The sequence below is a fragment of the Pinus tabuliformis genome, chromosome 7, assembly GCF_031772625.1.
Source record: "Pinus tabuliformis cultivar Carrire ecotype Pingquan chromosome 7, CPIR1, whole genome shotgun sequence".
NCBI lineage: Eukaryota > Viridiplantae > Streptophyta > Pinopsida > Pinales > Pinaceae > Pinus > Pinus tabuliformis.
This window is the reverse complement of record NC_142293.1, coordinates 1,524,935,307-1,524,952,720: the sequence shown is the minus strand read 5'-3', so window position 1 is coordinate 1,524,952,720 and position 17,414 is coordinate 1,524,935,307. Positions and strand designations below refer to the sequence as shown.

At 38.6% G+C, this 17,414-nt stretch overlaps 1 protein-coding gene across 1 annotated transcript in view; it reads left to right on the top strand.

Annotated features, from left to right (window-relative positions):
- Positions 1–17,129, top strand: part of LOC149253639 (uncharacterized) — a 65,145-nt gene extending 48,016 nt beyond the window's left edge. Inside the window, exon 2 of the mRNA XM_089459990.1 lies at positions 16,128–17,129. Within this exon, the coding sequence (XP_089316116.1) occupies positions 16,128–16,750 (623 nt within the window). The 3' untranslated portion in view covers positions 16,751–17,129. The remainder of the gene's footprint in view (positions 1–16,127) is intronic.
- Positions 17,130–17,414: the final 285 nt, after the last annotated feature.

Below are 17,414 nucleotides of genomic sequence, written 5' to 3'. Positions count from 1 at the left end.
ACCTGTCTAGGTAACCTAGCCAATCTCCCTCGAACGTGCAGAGGTAACCCAACAACACTGTAGGCCCCATCTATGTAAGCCTGAAGAGAGCTACTGTCTAGAAGCACTACAACTTTGCTGGCTGCTTGCGCATCTTTCTACTCCCCATTGATGGCAGGTCAAATAGATGATTGCCCATCCTCCTCTACCATGGGCACAACAGGAGTCCTGAGCTGTCCCTCCACAAGTAGCTCATCGAGCATAACATCCTCATCTAGCTCACGCTCCTCAAGGTGCTCTCCATGCTGCTATAGGTAGCTGTCGTCTAAGAACTTTGTCATGACTTTGGGTGCCTCTGTGCCCATCAGCACCTCACTAATGGATGTGTCTCCCAACACCTCCCTAATCTGCTATGGGTTGCCATCACCTGAAAATTCGGACACGATCTTGGACACCTCATCAATGGATACTTCAACAACGGATGGCACCTCATTAACGACAAACACCACATCATCAGATGACTCTATGGGTGTATGCTCCAGTCTCTCCGTTAAGGTGTCAACTGGTGCTATCAAAGAGGTCTCGAACAATGGTGACTCCTGTGCTACACTGGGTATATCGATGTGCCCCTCACCATCGTGCGTGTCCTTTTGTTGAACCTCCTCCTCAGGCTCCGGATATCTAAAGCCAAGTCTCTGTTGGAAAATCGAAGTAATTATATCAGGGTTTGATTCTCCTTTCTTGATAATTACTTGTGAGCGTGTTGGCTTCTTTTACTTCTTTATTATCTTACCTTTCATCAAGCAATTACCATATAATGTGTGTATGAAGATCACAAAACAAGAGGCACAAGATATAGGCACATGCTAAGGCCAAACCCCCTCGAGGGGAAAACCCAGTCAAGATAATCTTTCCTTACAATGGTATTCTTTGGACTCTTTACCCTAGACCAAGACCAAACTTTCCCTCCACATCAAGTCAGCCTCCCAGATCTTCGACCCCTTCCAGCAACTTTGACTAGGCAGCAGCAGTGTTGAAAATATCGGTATTGGCAAAATATCGGCGAGGGTCCAGAAAACATCTTATCAGAAATATCGGCGAAAATATCGACAAATATCGGCAAGCATAAAAAATGCATAATATATTCATTTTTTTTCTTCAGATTTCTAAACATATAAAGCAATAACAACATGAACTAAACACATTGACACATAAATATGAAGAAAGCACTGATATATATATGATGTCAAATAGAAATGATACATCAAACTTCAAAGGCGATACCAAATCCTGCTAATCCCTGATAATTGTCCAATGAAGGACTCAAACAAAATAACATCACATATCCTGCTGATCCCTAATAAATGTCCAATCAAGGACTCCAACAAAATAACATCACATATATAAAACTTTAAAATTATTTCATCATCATGAGTTATAAACTTATATGTAGCAAAAGTTGCAAAACAAATAAAACTAGCAACTATCTATCTGAGACCATTGGCCTCTCCCTAGCAGCTTTCTTTTTGTCTTGTTCAGCAATTGCTTCAAGAAATTTTTGTATAACCTTTGCACTAGAAACCACACAAGGCATTACATCTGCATCATGTGCAAAGAGTCTAGCTAGATGGTATTTCAATCGTGTAACCCCTCCTGACATCTTGGTCCCACACAACTTGCATGATATATATGCCTGATTTGCCCCACCAATAGCGTCCCCATACTCCCAAAATGGGTCCAAGGCTTTTGGCATATTTGACATTTGTAGTGAACTAATTCAAACCTAGGGCACAAAAAAAACAAAAAATTGGCATTAAACCCCCCAACACAAAAAATAATAAGTAATAACCACCTCATTTAAAAAAATTACTACATTATTTGCATTTTGCAATGTGAATGAAAAATGGCAATAAGAGGGTGCATAAGAAAGTTGAAAAAAAAATGAAGCTTGCTGTCCAAATATGGAGAAAACCCTTGCATTGGCTCATGGGCATGAAAATCATAGCAAATGGAAAAAAACAAAGAAACAAAATGTTGGTAGGCAAAGAGGCAAGCAAGCATAACCTTAAATCTATGAAAAATAATTAACATAGGGGTTTTTAAGAACATACTTGTTAATGGAAGAAATGAAGTCTATCTCACTATTCTTCAATCTTTGATCAACAAAAAAATCTTAGTTGGTGGTGATGATCATTGTTTGATCCTCAAACCCTCCTTGACAACCACCACAAAACTCTTCCCCTTCCTTCTCCAACACAGAAACAAAAATGAAGAAAAAAAACGATTTTCCATTTTTCTAGCTGCGACAAAACACTCCCGGCGATATTTTACGTCGTCTCGCGATATTTTGCTGAGATATCGGCGATATGTCAGAAATATTGCAATATTTTCGGGAGCCAAAAATATAGCGATATTTTCTCGGCAATATTTCGGCTCGTCGAAAATATCGTGATATTTTCGATATCTGGCGATATATCATCGATATTATCATCACTGGGCAGCAGCTTCTGACAATAGCGAAACTTAGGATACTTAGATCTCCCAATCCAGGCCACAAACAGAGAGAGAGAGACACCAAAATTTCGATTTTTCGTTTCTCCTTAGACTTCCCCAAACTCGCATTCACTTCGGCTTCCTGACAACAGACTTCGCACTTCTTCCTAGCTATAAGAGAACTTCACACTTCTTCCCATCTATAAGAGAACTTCGCACTTCTTCCCAACTATAAGAGAGATCGAACTTGTGTGAGAGAATGATGCTCCAAATGAATTTGATGAGCTTTCTTTTATAGGCTTCTTGTGGGGTTGAATAGGTATGTTAGGTTGACATGGTGTGGAGGTTACATAATTCATATTTGACTCAATATTTAACCTTTTTACATGATTCAAAAGCCCAAGAAGGGTCTCTTTAAATGTACAATGACTCTATAGACTCAGAATAAATCCTAGAAGTCCTCAATGGGGACTTTGACCTAAAACAATGTGACCCAAGCATGAAACCCATGCTTTATTACGTCACAATATAATAATAAAAATTCTTTTCTTTATTCTTTTGACAAGTACATTACCTAGGGATTCAAGTACATCAATGAAGACCGAACATAGTTACATTTCCAACACTCCCTCTTAACTAGGGAGGTATTCATAATGTACAAATACAATGGAAGATATCAAACTATATGAACCACGGAGAACTTTAGGCACTGCAATGCCATCGACTAGATTCTTGACCAGGGCAATCTATCCAAACTGTCACTCAACAGTTTAGTCACCACAATGCCATGGACTAGATTCCTGACCAAGGCAATCTATCCAGGTGGGACTAAGATGGACTCAATCTTTCAGCCCCTTTAGGTACCCTCAGGTTTACTTGCTAACCATCAACCCAAAAATCCAGGTGTGTATCCAAAACAGAGCTCAATAACCAACACCACCTTTTCAACTTCGGGACCCAGACATCAACACAAAGTGCCGGCCAAATGTCTTCCCAGGCAATGCTTCACTCACAAAGCCTCAACAGCCCTTGATCCAGTAGATCAAGGACCACAAATCTCTCCTGATGAAACTGATTAGTAACCAACATGCTATCAAAACCTTCGAGAGATTCACCTGTACAAACACAACCCCAATCAATAATATTTTCACATGTACATATTCAAATACAAACCTCCGGGGTTTACTAGACAACAAATGTTGCTTCTTAACTTTCCATAGTAGGACTATCAACCGAATCTTTGACAGAAGATTCCTCAATCATACATTATTCTTCCTATTTCATATGCAGTAACATATTCTTCAATCGGATCCTGCTGTCCTTCTTTCAGCAGCACCTCAAAATGCATTTTCCAATTTCCTTCTCCTACTCATGGCCCTCACTAACACTTATGGCTGTTAGTCTTGGTCTAGTGCATGACACATGAAGCAGAGAATCATATTTGTCACTCCCTCTTAAACAAAGAGAATCTAATCATTCCTATACAAGGAATATTCTCAGCCATCCTCTTATCTAGGGAGATTCCTTCCATTCAAGCTCCTTATTAACCTAGGGAGATTTCATCCAAACTCCTTCTTAACTTAGGGAGTTTTGCTTCTTCTTTTCATCATCAGAGAATCTTTCGTGGCTTCCAACCATTTCATCAGAGTTACTATCATCCTCATCATGCTTATTACCTAACATCTTCACCAAATTGAAGATTGTGTACCTGCACAAGTTAGATAGCAAGTACAACCAAATCTACAGAAGCATGATGTTAGCCATATTAAATCACGAAAGCATTTCAACTTTATACATATCGGATACCCAAACTTAATTTACAAACAAGAGACATATACTCTTCATCATCTTGCTAGCGACTTAGTCACAAACCCTAGACTTCTTCATAATAACTTTCATTGCATCTAGGGTTTCAATGTGTCTTCCAAAGGTATGGCATACCTTACTACAACATATAGCAAACCTAGAAACAATTCAGACAAATATAAAGTATCCAACAACCTTTCAAAATTCATATGTTAGACCTCTCACTAGGGATTCATATAGATCCTAGATTTCATACAAAAGAATCAATCAAAGTCAATCACAACTTAGTCATTAACTTGACCAACTTCCGCTACGGTTAGTTGCAAACCCTAGATTTCCGATGAATCATCAAAACTCAAATTTCAACAATCTTCCACAAATATAAAATTATCATATTGTCAACATTCACCAGAGATTTCTACTTCGACTAAGGTTCAACTCCAAAACCCTAGAATTCCATTTTCACAATTTCAACGATCTTACACAAATCTCAAATCATCATATTTCAGGGATTTTAATTTGACTAAGGTTTAACTCCAAAACTCTAGAATTCCATTTTCACAATCTCATCAATCATTAAATACATAGATTTCAGATTGTTACATTTCACACTAGGCAATATTACTACTAGGATTTAACTGCAAAATCCAGATTTTCATTTTCAACAATCATCTAATAGATTTCAGATTGTTATATCACACATACTAGACAATTTAACTTCACTAGGGTTTAGCTACAACACCCTAGATTTCCATATATCATCATCCTAGAATTTCAGACAAGGATTTCCATTAAATCCGAAGACTTATGACCATCAATGACTAGGTCAACACACATATCTAGGAATTCGTAACCATACATAAGCATATCATATGTCCAACAACATTAATACATCTGACCTAGACCAAGCTAGGGTTTCAATCAAAAGGACATATCTATATATCCTAGATGCAAATACATTCCATATCATGTGTTAGTCAAACCGAACTTCACAAAAAATATCAAATAAGAGTTGGACATTCAAACTTGATTTGACTAGGGTTTGATCAAACAAACACACACATACCAAGGAAATCATTTCTAAGACAATATAGGGGTCTTGCTCACACATTCCACCAAACCCTTTTGAGCTAGATTTCAATGTAGAAACATAACACACACAACATTACCAAAACTTCAAAGGTTCGAGATTTTAGACCTTATCATTCAACCCTTACAAGTTAGGTTTTCCTGATCATACCAAAATCCCAAACATGACATCATCAGACTTCAAATGACATTTCACAATATCCCTAAGCAGTTTAGGGTTTCAGACATTCACATTAGCATACCCTTTGGTTAGGGTTTTCCAGATACTATCTAGGGTTCTACAAAATTAGTTCAACATATGAGAGAGGGTGGGTAGATTTATCAAGAGATGAATCACCCAAAAATAAGAATCATTATGATTCAATATAGCTATACATAACAATGTTAGTAATAGACTGTCAAATGAATAATCCTTTCAATATAAAGAAATCAACGTATTTAAAGCATACCTTTGTTCCTTAACCTACCTTGTCCTGAGAGGTTCTCCTTCATACTTCTTTGAGAATATAGTAGATGTCTTACGGAACATGAATATATGCTGGACTTCCACAGATTCGGAGGTGGTCCACACTCGACTTCTTTCCTGTGAATACTTCTTTGGGTGTTGTATTATCAAGACTCTTATGAGGACTCTTATTTTGAATGTATACGGTTGTCATCGCTACTTCTTCCCATAAGAACTTTGGTAGATCTTGATCAAGGAGCATGGTTATGGTTTGAATGCCTTCTTCAATTGACCTATTCTTGCTTTTCGCATTTTGTTCGGGATAATAGGGAACAATGAGCTCCCTCTTAATATCAACTTCCTTACAATATGCAATCAATTCCTTAGAAGTGTATTTCCCACCATTGTTAGACCTCAAAGTTTTTATCTTTCTTTGGGTTAGGGTTTCCACTTCAGCCCTAAGCTCTTTGAACTTATTAGATACTTCACCTTTGTCTCGAGGAGGTAGAGCCATGTCTTTCTAGAATGGTCATCAATGAATGTTACATAGTAGAGATGACCTCCAAGTGAGTTGTCAGACATGGGCCCACATACATCGGAATGGATGAGGTCTAATATCTCTTTAGACCTAGTTTCACGAACTCCAATAACCCTAGCATTATCAATACTCGAGTCTTTTTCCCAAACCAATACTTTTCCATCTTTTATCTTCTAAACAATAAAAAGCAAATTCTTTTTCAAACCTGGAACATATATAATTCAGCTTTGATCCATTATCCAGCTTCAATAGTGTTGATCCTAGGTCTCTAACAGCATAGTCATCAGTAAGAGAACTTGTAAGAGAAGCCAAAAATCCTTGACCCTTGACCTTATTTAACAAGTAGAAGATGACCTTCTTGATCCAGCATCCAGCGGTTTTGAAATCCATTCTTATGTAGTTCATCATAGAGGGGGAATCCATGCTAACAAAGTGATCTTTGACTCTTCTTGACCTTAGCTCCGATACCATGCTGGAAAATCAAAGTAATTATATTAGGGTTTGATTCTCGTTTCTTGATAATTACATGTGAGTGTGTTGGCTTCTTTTACTTCTTTATTATCTTATCTTTCATCAAGCCATTACCATATAATGTATGTATGAAGATCACAAAACAAGAGACACAAGATATAGGCACATGCCAGGGAAAAACCCCCCTCGAGGGGGAAACCCAGTGAAGGTAATTCTTCTTTTCAATAGTATTATTTGAGACTCTTTACCCAAGACCAAGACTAGAGTTTCCCTCCACACCAAGTTAGTCTCCCAGATCTTCGACCCCTTCTAGCAACTTTGACTAGGCAACAACTTCCGACAACATGCAACTTCGACAACAGTGAAACTTAAGAGACTTTGATCTCCCAATCCAGACCACGAAACAGAGAGAGAGAGAGACACCAAAATTTCGATTTTTCTTTTCTCCTTAGACTTCCCCAAACTCGCATTCACTTCAGCTTCCTAGTAACAGACTTCGCACTTCCTAGTTACAAGAGAACTTCGCACTTCTTCCCAGCTACAAAAGAGATCGAACTTGTGTGAGAGAATGATGCACCAAATGAATTCGATAAGCTTGCTTTCATAGACTCCTTGTGGGGTCGCATAGGTTCCTTAGGCCGACTTGATCTTCTCTTAGGCCGACATGGTGTGGAGGTTACATAATTCATATTTGACTCAATACTTAACCTTTTTACATGATTCAAAAGCCCAAGAAGAGTCTCTTTAAATGTATAATGACTCTATATACTCAGAATAAATCCTAGAAGTCCTCAATGGGGACTTTGACCTGAAACAAGGTGACCCAATCATGAAACCAATGTTTTAATAAGTCACAATAATAATATAAAAATTCTTTTCTTTATTCTTTTGACAAGTACATTACATAGTGACTCAAGTACGTTAATGAAGACCGAACATAGTTACATTTCCAATAGTCTCCACCAACAATAACGCCTCTTGGTCTCACCCTCAAATGATCCCTATCTTGTCTGCTCCTTTTGAGTAGATCTAGTGCCCTGATTCTGTCGACTTTTCCCACATGGTGTACATGGTTGTGCCCCCATTACTTGTGTACCTCTAGTGTCTCTACTGTAAGGATGAGGATGGATTTGGTCTATCACCTTCCTCAACTGGCCCAACCTCTCATCATTCTAGCAGATTCTACCTCAGAATTTCTGCATACAGAATCTCCCTTGAGCCATGGGTTGTGTATGGTTTAACCCGTCACTATGCATACATGCCCAAATCTTCCATGATCTAGTTGGCTACCTCACAACCGGCCAAGATCATGGCATTGATACCACTGTAATGTTCCCAAAAGGAGATAACAATGATAAACAAAACAAAATACACATACAACATAGAAATATTTAGACAACAATTAAACACCCATAAAATTGCACTAGAATTGCGCCAAACTTGTTGAAAAGTAACTAGGTTCGGTCTTCATAATGTCATGTGTAATTGTGATTTTATGTAATTGATGAAAAGAAGAAAAATAAAATTATTTTTGTAATTCTTGTCTCATGGGTTTCATGAGCAAGGAATTTTATTTTAGTATGACTCCCATTGTGAGTCCTTAAGATTGGTCATGAAATCAATTTGAGTCTATGTCATGTATGAAGGACCCTTCTTGGGCATATTACACTTATGTATGAGACAATAGAAATTTCAAGTAGCCCTCCAAGACAAGCACAATTCATCCCTCTTCAAGTCGGCTTCAAATGGAATTAATTATCTCCTCCAAACAGTCATGTCAGCTTACCCTCTTCAAGTTGGCTTATTATAGTGGCAACCACTATAAATAGGGCCATCCAAATTTCATTTAGACACAGATTTTCGGTCACCAAGTCTGAAGCAGAAAGTGCGAAGTACAGCAGAAGAAAGAGCCGAGATAGGGTAGCCAAGAAAGTGCGAGGTTTGAAGTTTAGGTGCAGAAGAAAGAGCCGAGAAAGGGTAACCAAGAAAGTGCGAAGTTTGAAGCTTAAGTGTAGTAGAAAGAACCGAGAAAGAGTAGTTGATAAAGTGTGAAGTATGAAGCTTAGTTGCAGCAGAAGAGAGGCCGAGACAAAGAAGGTAAAGTCTAGAAGGAAGGCCGAAGGTTTGAAGCTAAAGAAGATCGAAGTGGAAGAGGAGCCGAGAAAAGGAAAGGAGCAGAAGGTTGATTGTCGTTGTCAAAGGATCTCATCAAGAGAACTTGTGTCTTGGTCTTGGAGTGGAAAATAGGTCAAGGGTCTTGGTCTTGGTATTCGTCAATTGGAATCTCTATAAGAAGAATTTGTGTGGGTTTTCCTCTCAAAGAGTGAGAGGTTTTAGCTCTGGGTGACAACCTATATTTTGTGTCTCTTGTCTCTTTAAGGTTTATGCATTGGTAGCTGTTTGATGAAAAAGAACGCTAATAACCTAAGTAAAAAAAGATCCTAATCTAAAGAAGTAAAAAGCACTCGCAAGCAGTTACTAATAGAAGAGAAATCACTTAATTGCTATGCCCTAGATTTCTCAACATGCTATCAGAGCTAAGGTGACAAAGTCAAGGAAGGGCATCTTATCAAGAGACACTCAAGGATCAAATCTCGAGGAAGGCATCAAAGTAAAGATCATCTTGAAGTCAAGATCTACAAAGGAAGCATCATAACCATAGACCAAAGAAGTCTACAAAGAAGTATTAGGATCATCATCAAGAAAAGAAGGCCAAAGCCCTACATTTTCTCAAAGAGATCTACAAATCAAGATAAACTTAAAGTTTATTCATCCAAGAAAAGCACTTCAAGATCAAGATCATATCATCATCAACCAAAGAAGCATTCCTGGGATCCACTCTCAATCACTTTGAAGTTGAAGTGTTTTGAAGACTATTCATTCAAAGGAAGCTAGATCAAAAGGCATTATCATCAAGACTCTAAGGTGATCTCTCTCTCAAGATTCCTACCTTTGAAGACATCATCAAGAAGTCATCATTGATCTTCATCAACAAGACTTCACCTTCAAAGGATCCTAAGGGATCTCCCTCTCTGTGAGATCAAGGATCATTATTGAAGAAAAGCTATCTTCATCAAGGAGTAGTTTTTCTATTCTCTATATCATCATCAACATCAAGGAAGCAACAAGGAGGAGCATCCTATCAAGTAAGTATATTTATGTCCACATCTGAATCTGTCAAAATGTCTTTTTGTAAGGAAAACAACAAATTGGTTGGGGCTTCAAACTATCTTGCATGGAAGAAAAGGACATATCTAAATCTAATTGAAAATGAGGTTATAGAACATGTCAAAGGGTCTATCGCTAAACCAGGAGAAGAAGATGCTCAAGAACTTGCAAAGTATATGAAGGGGGAAATTAGGGCTCAAAGGATTCTCATTGAATCCATCAAGCATCCCCTCATCCCATATGTATCTAAACTCGAAACTTCAAAAGACATCTATAACAAACTGGTAGAGTTGTATTCCATAAGCACTGCTAGAGAAGTCATCTCATTAAGGTAAGAACTCTACAAGCTGAAGATAGCTAGGGAAGATGGAATAGCCTCATACTTTATGAGGATATCTGAGATCCGGGATCAACTACAAGATCTGGGAGAAGTCATGTCTGATAGAGAAATGACTATAGTTGTATTAAATGCACTACCGAAGGAGTGGGGTAGCTTCACTTCAAGTATTTATGGGAAGAAAGAAGCTACTCCATTCCAGGATCTATGGTCACTATGCAAGATTGAAGAATCTAGACTAAAGGCCAAATCTGATGTGGGAGCAGGTGAGCAAAATCAAGCTTATGCTGCAATGACAAGAAGAAAGGGACAATTTGGAAAGTTTGGTCCTCAGAAAAAGAAAAAGAACATGGCTAAAATCCAATGCTATGGGTGTCAAGAATATGGACACTACAAAAGAGATTGTCCTAAGATCAAGAAGGACAATAACAAAAGAAGAAGAGAAGAAGCTCATATCACTGAAGAAGTGGAGGAAGTTGAAAATAAGAAGTCCAAGATAGAGGAAGTAAGAGATCTCTACTATGACTGAGATAGTCTTCCTCACCTAAGTTCTTTTCAAATTCCTAAGTCTTCTGTTGTAAGATATGGCTATCATAATTCACTAAATGGGATGCGCCATAGAAGCATTGAAAGAAAGAGATCGTGACATCATCATAGAGAAGCATGAAAGATGGTTAGAATCTTTGGAAGTCAAGGATATAGCTCTTGTGAATCTCATTGGAAACATAAGTGGCAAGGTCATCTAGTACAAGGTTCATCTTACATCTGACAAAAGGAAACATTTGCTGATGGGGATACTTTAGATCCTCAAGATTCTTTGATGGAATCTTCATTGAAGGGTTCATCGATCATGAGGAGAAGCAAGTGTTTCATCAAGAACTCCAATCTTGTGGAATTCATGGGATGATGATGTGATGACATAAAAGTGAAGCAGATCAAGGGATTGAAGCTCTTTCAATCAAGGAACCTCCTGCAGGGAGTATGGATGACACAAAGAAAAAATGAGGTATGTATGCTTATATTCAATATTAAAGAGTTATGTCATATGGTTGCAGGTAACATGGATCAATGCTCTATCTTGAGAGCATGATCAAAAGAAAAAGGATCTCCTCCTCCGAAAGGATGCAAGAAGGCATGAGTCACACATTCACTAGATGAAATCAACATAATATGTCCTCATATGAAGTATGAGGTGGTTGACTACAATTGAGGAACTCTAATTGGAAGCTCCTCGGAATGTAATGTGCGAAGAAAGGAAGAAGAGATTATGGAATATACAACCATGGTAAAGGCGATCAACATCTGAAAGACCAAGAAGATTTGACTAGGATATGTCCATGGAAGATATCAAGACTCTGATGGAGTCTGAAAAGGAAAGAGACCCTTGACAATATATATCTTTGGGAGATGTGTCAATATGTATGCAGGATGCTGATGCAAACTAGAAGATGTCATGATGAAAGACCATCACAAAGGTAATGTTGATTTTAATGTTCATTCCTTATTTTGAACAAACATCTAGATGGGTTTATTCAGGGCTGCCGAGGGAAGATCTATGGATATCTTCTACCATTGATGCACATGTAGTAGGATGAAAGATCCTCAAGCAAACATGGCATGAATAAAGCAACATGGCATGAAGGAAGGCCAGATAGGGACTGATGGATCACTTTCCGATGATGACATGGCTGACTCATGGATGGTCGGTGCCCTATGTAGAAGTCCCAAACATGAAGACTCCTAGATAACGAAAAGAAGTTCATGACATTGTGAGAAGGAGTTGTTCAAGCAGTTGGTTGTCCCATTATCTCCACTCGAGGGCTGCTGTAGGTCCTTAATTAAGAGGGAGCCTGAAAACAAGTTTCTTACTTGGAATAAACTTGGAAATTCCTAAGCCAAGAGGGAGATTAAGTACATTCCTTTTGTAGGAATGAGTACATTCCTTTATTGGAATAGATATGTCCCCCCTAATTAAGAGGGAAAGATAGACACATCATTCTTGTCTTCACTTGGGAAGACAGAATGGAGGATTGGGTAAGCATATGGCATCTGATGCTCTTCGAGGATGTATTAGGGCATCCAAGATAAGAGTAGTCGTTGAGATCGATATTCTTTGAGGATTGGGAATCCAAGATAAGAATAGTCGTGGTGGAACACACCCTGAGAACTCGGATGGGGTATATTCTGAGAGAGACAATGATGAGGGTGTCTATACATCATTGGTCTCGCCAGCATTGTGCTCGGATCTCGTGGAGAGATAGAGCTGTTAGTCAAGGCCTTGCTATGTGACAATGCTGGTTGATATGATGCTATATGGATGGGTTACCAATCCGACTCTTCTTATGAGAAATTCTTCAGATTGAGAATGACCAAGTACCATTATGAATACCTCCCTAGTTAAGAGGGAGTGTTGAAAAGTAACTAGGTTCGGCCTTCATAATAACGTGTGTAATTGATGAAAAGAAAAAAATAAAATTATTATTGTAATTCTTGTCTTATGGGTTTCACGAGCAAGGAATTTTATTTTAGTATGAATCCCATTGTGAGTCCTTAGGATTGGTCATAAAATCAATTTGAGTCTGTCATGTATGAAGGACCCTTCTTGGGTATATGACACTTATGTATGAGACAATAGAAATGTCAAGTAGCCCTCCAAGACTAGCACAAGTCATCCCTCTTCAAGTCGGCTTATTACAGTGGCAAACCACTATAAATAGGGCCATCCAAATTTCATTTAGACACAAATTTTCGGTCACCAAGTTTGAAGCAGAGAGTGCAAAGTACATCAGAAGAAAGAGTTGAGATAAAGTAGCAGAGAAAGTGCGAGGTCTAAAGTTTAGGTGTAGAAGAAAGAGTCGAGAAAGGGTAGCCAAGAAAGTGTGAAGTCTGAAGCTTAAGTGTAGCAAAAAGAATCGAGAAAGAGTAGCCGAGAAAGTGCGAAGTCTGAAGCTTTAGTCGCAGCAGAAGAGGCCTAGATAAAGAAGGTAAAGTCTAGAAGGAAGGTTGAAGGTTTGAAGCTAAAGAAGATCGAAGTGGAAGAGGAGAAGAGAAAAGGAAAGGAGCAGAAGGTTGATTGTCGTGGTGAAAGGATCTCATTAAGAGAGCTTGTGTCTTGGTCTTGGAGTGGCAAATAGGTCAAGGGTCTTGGTCTTCATTAATTGGAATCTCTATAAGAAGAATTTGTGCGGGTTTTCCTCTCAAAGAGAGAGGTTTTAGTCCGGGCTGACAACCTATATTTTGTGTCTCTTGTCTCTTTATGGTTTATGCATTGGTCGCTGGTTGGTAAAGAAGAATGCTAATAACCTAATTAAAAGAAGATCCTAATCTAAAAAAGTTAAAAGCACTCACAAGCAGTTACTAATAGAAGAGAAATCACTTACTTGCTATGCCCTAGATTTGTTAACAAAACTTAGCCATTTTATTATCAAAAACAGAGTACAAATATATAGAATGTGTGCACTTGGGCTTGCCAAAGCAAGCTAGGAAATTCCAGGTGAGAAAAACGCTGCCCTTGATGCAAAGAAATGATTTCTCCTCAAGCTCTACATTGACCCTGGAAATTCTGCAATTGCTGGCTGGAAGAAACCCCTATTTGAGCCTCCAAAAGTGCTCAGAAAATTCCACCAAATTAACCGTGGACTCTCAACAACAAATTGAGAAAAACCCAGAAAGGGTTTTGGCAAATTCTACCGACCACTCGGGACCCAAAAGTTACGCTCACTCCTCCTTTGACTGTCAAATAATTCTATTGTTTGGGACACCAAAACTCCTCCAAATATTCTGCAAAATTAGGAGCAGACTCCTTGACCCCTGACCAACAAAAACCATAAATGTTTTGGGCTAATTCGACCTCTTGGAATTACCCAAAATCGGTGCTACGCCCTCCTTGGTAGAAATTGCGTTCCCCACAAACTACAATTGCTGAATATGTCACTTATCCCTCCTCAATCAGCTGTAGAATGGCCTTGTAATTTCCCTCGGGAAGAACTGAGAGAGATCTCTTCTCAAACCCGACACAAAAGAGAAGAATCCAGCCCATGAATTCTGCCCAATGACACTTCTGCGAGGCCCAAAATGATGAATTTGGATCTCCCTAGAACAACAACTTCCAACCCTGAAATTCTCCACAATTGTTGGTCAACCCTTGGTGAAATTTCTCCTAAATCCTTCGGTGAAAATACCCCTTGAAACTCCCCAAGCTCCGTGGTACAATTTTTCTCTTATGTCCTCCTCGAAGTTCGAATTTGCTGAAGAATGACCTGAGCTGTCCCACGAACTCCAATGAAATTCCTTCCCACTAATCTCAGAAATTCCCTCTTAGGGTGGCACTCAAAGTCCATTGAAAGAGAGGCTGGAATTTCCGCTTGGGAATTGCTTGTGCTAAACAACATTGGTTTACTTGGCTAAACAGCTCAAGGAAACTTGTGTTCAAATTAGATTGTCAAAAGATACCAAATGGAGGCCTCCTTGCCTTATTTATAGAAGTTGGCTCTCTTTCTCTTGGTGGACCCCATTTTCCACTAACTTGCACCCCCTTTCTTTCTCTCTCTTCCTCCACAAGTGTGAATTATCTCCAAGGGTTGAATTGCCTCCTTTTTGTGGTCCCCACATTCCACCAAGGCTGAAATTTCTCCTATTCTCCTAAGTCCTTTATGCCTCCCATATCAAAATTGCCTCCAATGCCTGAATTTCAAAATTGTGCTATGCTTAGCACCACCCACAAAATCTCCGCTGACCTCCTCAAATGGAAAAATCGAAATTGGGGACATTACACTCTTCCACCTGGAAACAATAAATTCTGGCAGCTCACTTTGGCCATGCTGAAAAGCTTATGAGTTCGAGTAGAATAATGATGGTGGGACCCATCATCACTTATTCTGGACCTGATGTCGACAAATGAGGGCTGGCTCTAAAGGACAAAGATGCTCCTCCACCTGATATGGACATTATCCCACTGCTTCTTAAGTTGTGTTTATGGATGGACTATGTGGGAAAGCTGGCTCTAGACTTTGTTAAACTTTTTATATACTCTAGATTTTTTATTAAATCTATGAGAAATATCTTTATATTCCATATGAGGACTATAAATGTTTCGGTCCTCGAGTGACTACTCAGACAACAACGCTTGAAGCCATTACAAGAAATACTCATTATGAGGTCAACATGTCACATGCAGGAATTGAACCTGAGCGGGGAGAATAACAACATTTCTGCCAACCACCCTAGCTAAACTCAACTGACTTTTTTATACTCAGTTATTATGCCTTATAAGGAATATATATATATATATATTAAGCTACCTAGGCTTTTAGGTTCCAGAGGCTACTAGCTCACGGAGGCTTCTTAATGCAGCCCTCTATTTTTTAGTGGGGGGCATATAAAACATTATGTATATACATATTTGATCCTTTTAATAGTTCATGGAAGCATTTTATTCAAAAAGAAAAAGTATATATGCATTATGTTATATTCAACTGATAATGTACTCATTATGTTCAGTTACATGTATTTCTTTAGGTAACATTATCTTCTTCCTTTAATATATTTATGATAGCATATCAATGTAAATGGATGGATTTCCAATTAGTAAAGCAGCTCGAGACTTTTTGAGAAGATCTTCAATGTGAGGTTATATGAATTACTGTGTTGGGCTTCTACATTGTCAATTCTTACTCCATCTGCTTTTGTACATTGCCAAAGGCCCTAACCAACTCTCTCTGCTGGTTGTATCTATCTATCTATCTATATATACGCCTGCCATTTATTGTTAATCTATTTCTGAGCTTTTCATGGGTATTCAGCTGAAAAATGCAGGCAGCTCGTGGGAGAAGAAACTTCTTCAAAGAGTGGAAAGTTTTCATGGATTAATTGCTTTGACATGGGCTCTGGAACAGTAGCTTGTGCAGCAAAAGAGGGGGTGAAACTTTATGTTTATAATCTAAGAGCAGCACATGTAGAAAGCACAAGGCAGAAGGCTATTGAAAATGCCTTGAATGAAGCCCTATCTGGGGGCCTAAGTGTCAGTGCTGCCACAAAGCAAGCACAGAAGGAAGGAACTAAAGCAGCAAAGTTAGCTTCCAGGCAAGCAAAGCGGATTATTGGACCCATCATGTCGTCAGGATGGGACTTCTTCGAAGCTTTGTACTATGGTGGTAGCATTATTGAGGGGTGCATGAGAGGTGCTGGAACTTTATTTGGTGCTTATATAGGAGGTTTTCAGGGTGAGCAAAGGCTTGGCCGTTTTGGTTATCTTTCTGGGAGTCACTTGGGAAGCTGGTTCGGGGGAAGGGTGGGACTCATGTTTTATGATATTATAAATGGAGCACAGTACTTGATGAATGTTGTTTCAGGCAGTCAAGAAGACTATGAGAGTTCTGAAACATCATATATAACATCGGAAGATATTTACAACAGTGAAAATTGAGTTCAGAGACTTCTTGTAGATTGTAAAGGAAGCATTGACTCGAGCATGCTATTTTTTTCAAGTAATTATTATGGACTCGTTTTACATAGAAACATGCACTATATGGTTGTCTAGACTCTAGAATTAGCTTTGATTTGTTGATTCTACAAACATGTAAACCAATATATACATTGGATCTGTGAGAAATACAGAATTCTTGGTCATGACTTGGCCGATTACTTGTAGGTTTTTTCAGTACAGAATAGTATGATCTCTTGATCAATTAATAGGCCACTGTTATTAAATGTCCATTTCTTTTGTTTATTAAGCCATTGTATAATAGATTGGGAACTGATGATCTACCTTTGCCAAATGATAACTAATGAGGTTGATTTGTATATGTTCCAGCCTTTGTAGAGTCATATTTTTGAAAGTGTTAATTTTTATGTTTAAACATGTGAATTTTGTCAATGTTGAAGCACAATTATTATCAAATTTTTGCATCGAGGTCAGGGAAATGACTAGTAAGAAGACACTATGAATGATTGATGCTACCACAGTTGTGCATTATAAGAACCATGAAAAGGATTTTGTTCATTGCTTAAATTAGTTGCTGTTTGATCCAACGTGCCTGACAACTAGAAGGCTTTGTCTTTGCAAAATAGGGACTAGGAAGATGGAAGTA